Raw genomic sequence first — 303 nt, forward strand, 5'->3', positions numbered from 1 at the left:
GCGATTGGATCGGATATCCACGCGATTGAAGATGAAGAAAACTTCACTGGAAAGGAGCCCCGGTACAAGAGATTGAAATCGCGTCTGAAGGAGGCGGACGGGCGTCTGAAGGAGGCGAACAGGCGTCAGAAGGAGGCGAAAGAGTATCTGAAGAAGGCGAGAGAGTATCTGACGAAGGCGAGAGAGTTTCATTTGAAGCTAGCTCTCACTGATGTACAACATATACACAAGAAGGACATGACATGGACTGTCGTCGAGAACGAGCATATGAATTCGATTGCACAGATCTTGGATATCGATGCG

General features: G+C 48.8%; 1 protein-coding gene across 1 annotated transcript; it reads left to right on the forward strand.

Moving 5' to 3' along the window:
* Positions 1-31: 31 nt before the first annotated feature.
* PHALS_02527 (uncharacterized protein) lies at positions 32-212 on the forward strand (the record flags this gene model as incomplete). The annotated part of the gene is made up of 2 exons (XM_024716925.1): positions 32-62; positions 91-212. The coding sequence occupies 2 exons, from the start codon at positions 32-34 to the stop codon at positions 210-212; spliced, it is 153 nt and encodes a 50-aa protein (XP_024582474.1).
* Positions 213-303: the final 91 nt, after the last annotated feature.

Source organism: Plasmopara halstedii (genome assembly GCF_900000015.1).
Source record: "Plasmopara halstedii genome assembly, contig: Scaffold_2041, whole genome shotgun sequence".
In the NCBI taxonomy this organism is placed as follows: Eukaryota; Oomycota; class Peronosporomycetes; order Peronosporales; family Peronosporaceae; genus Plasmopara; species Plasmopara halstedii.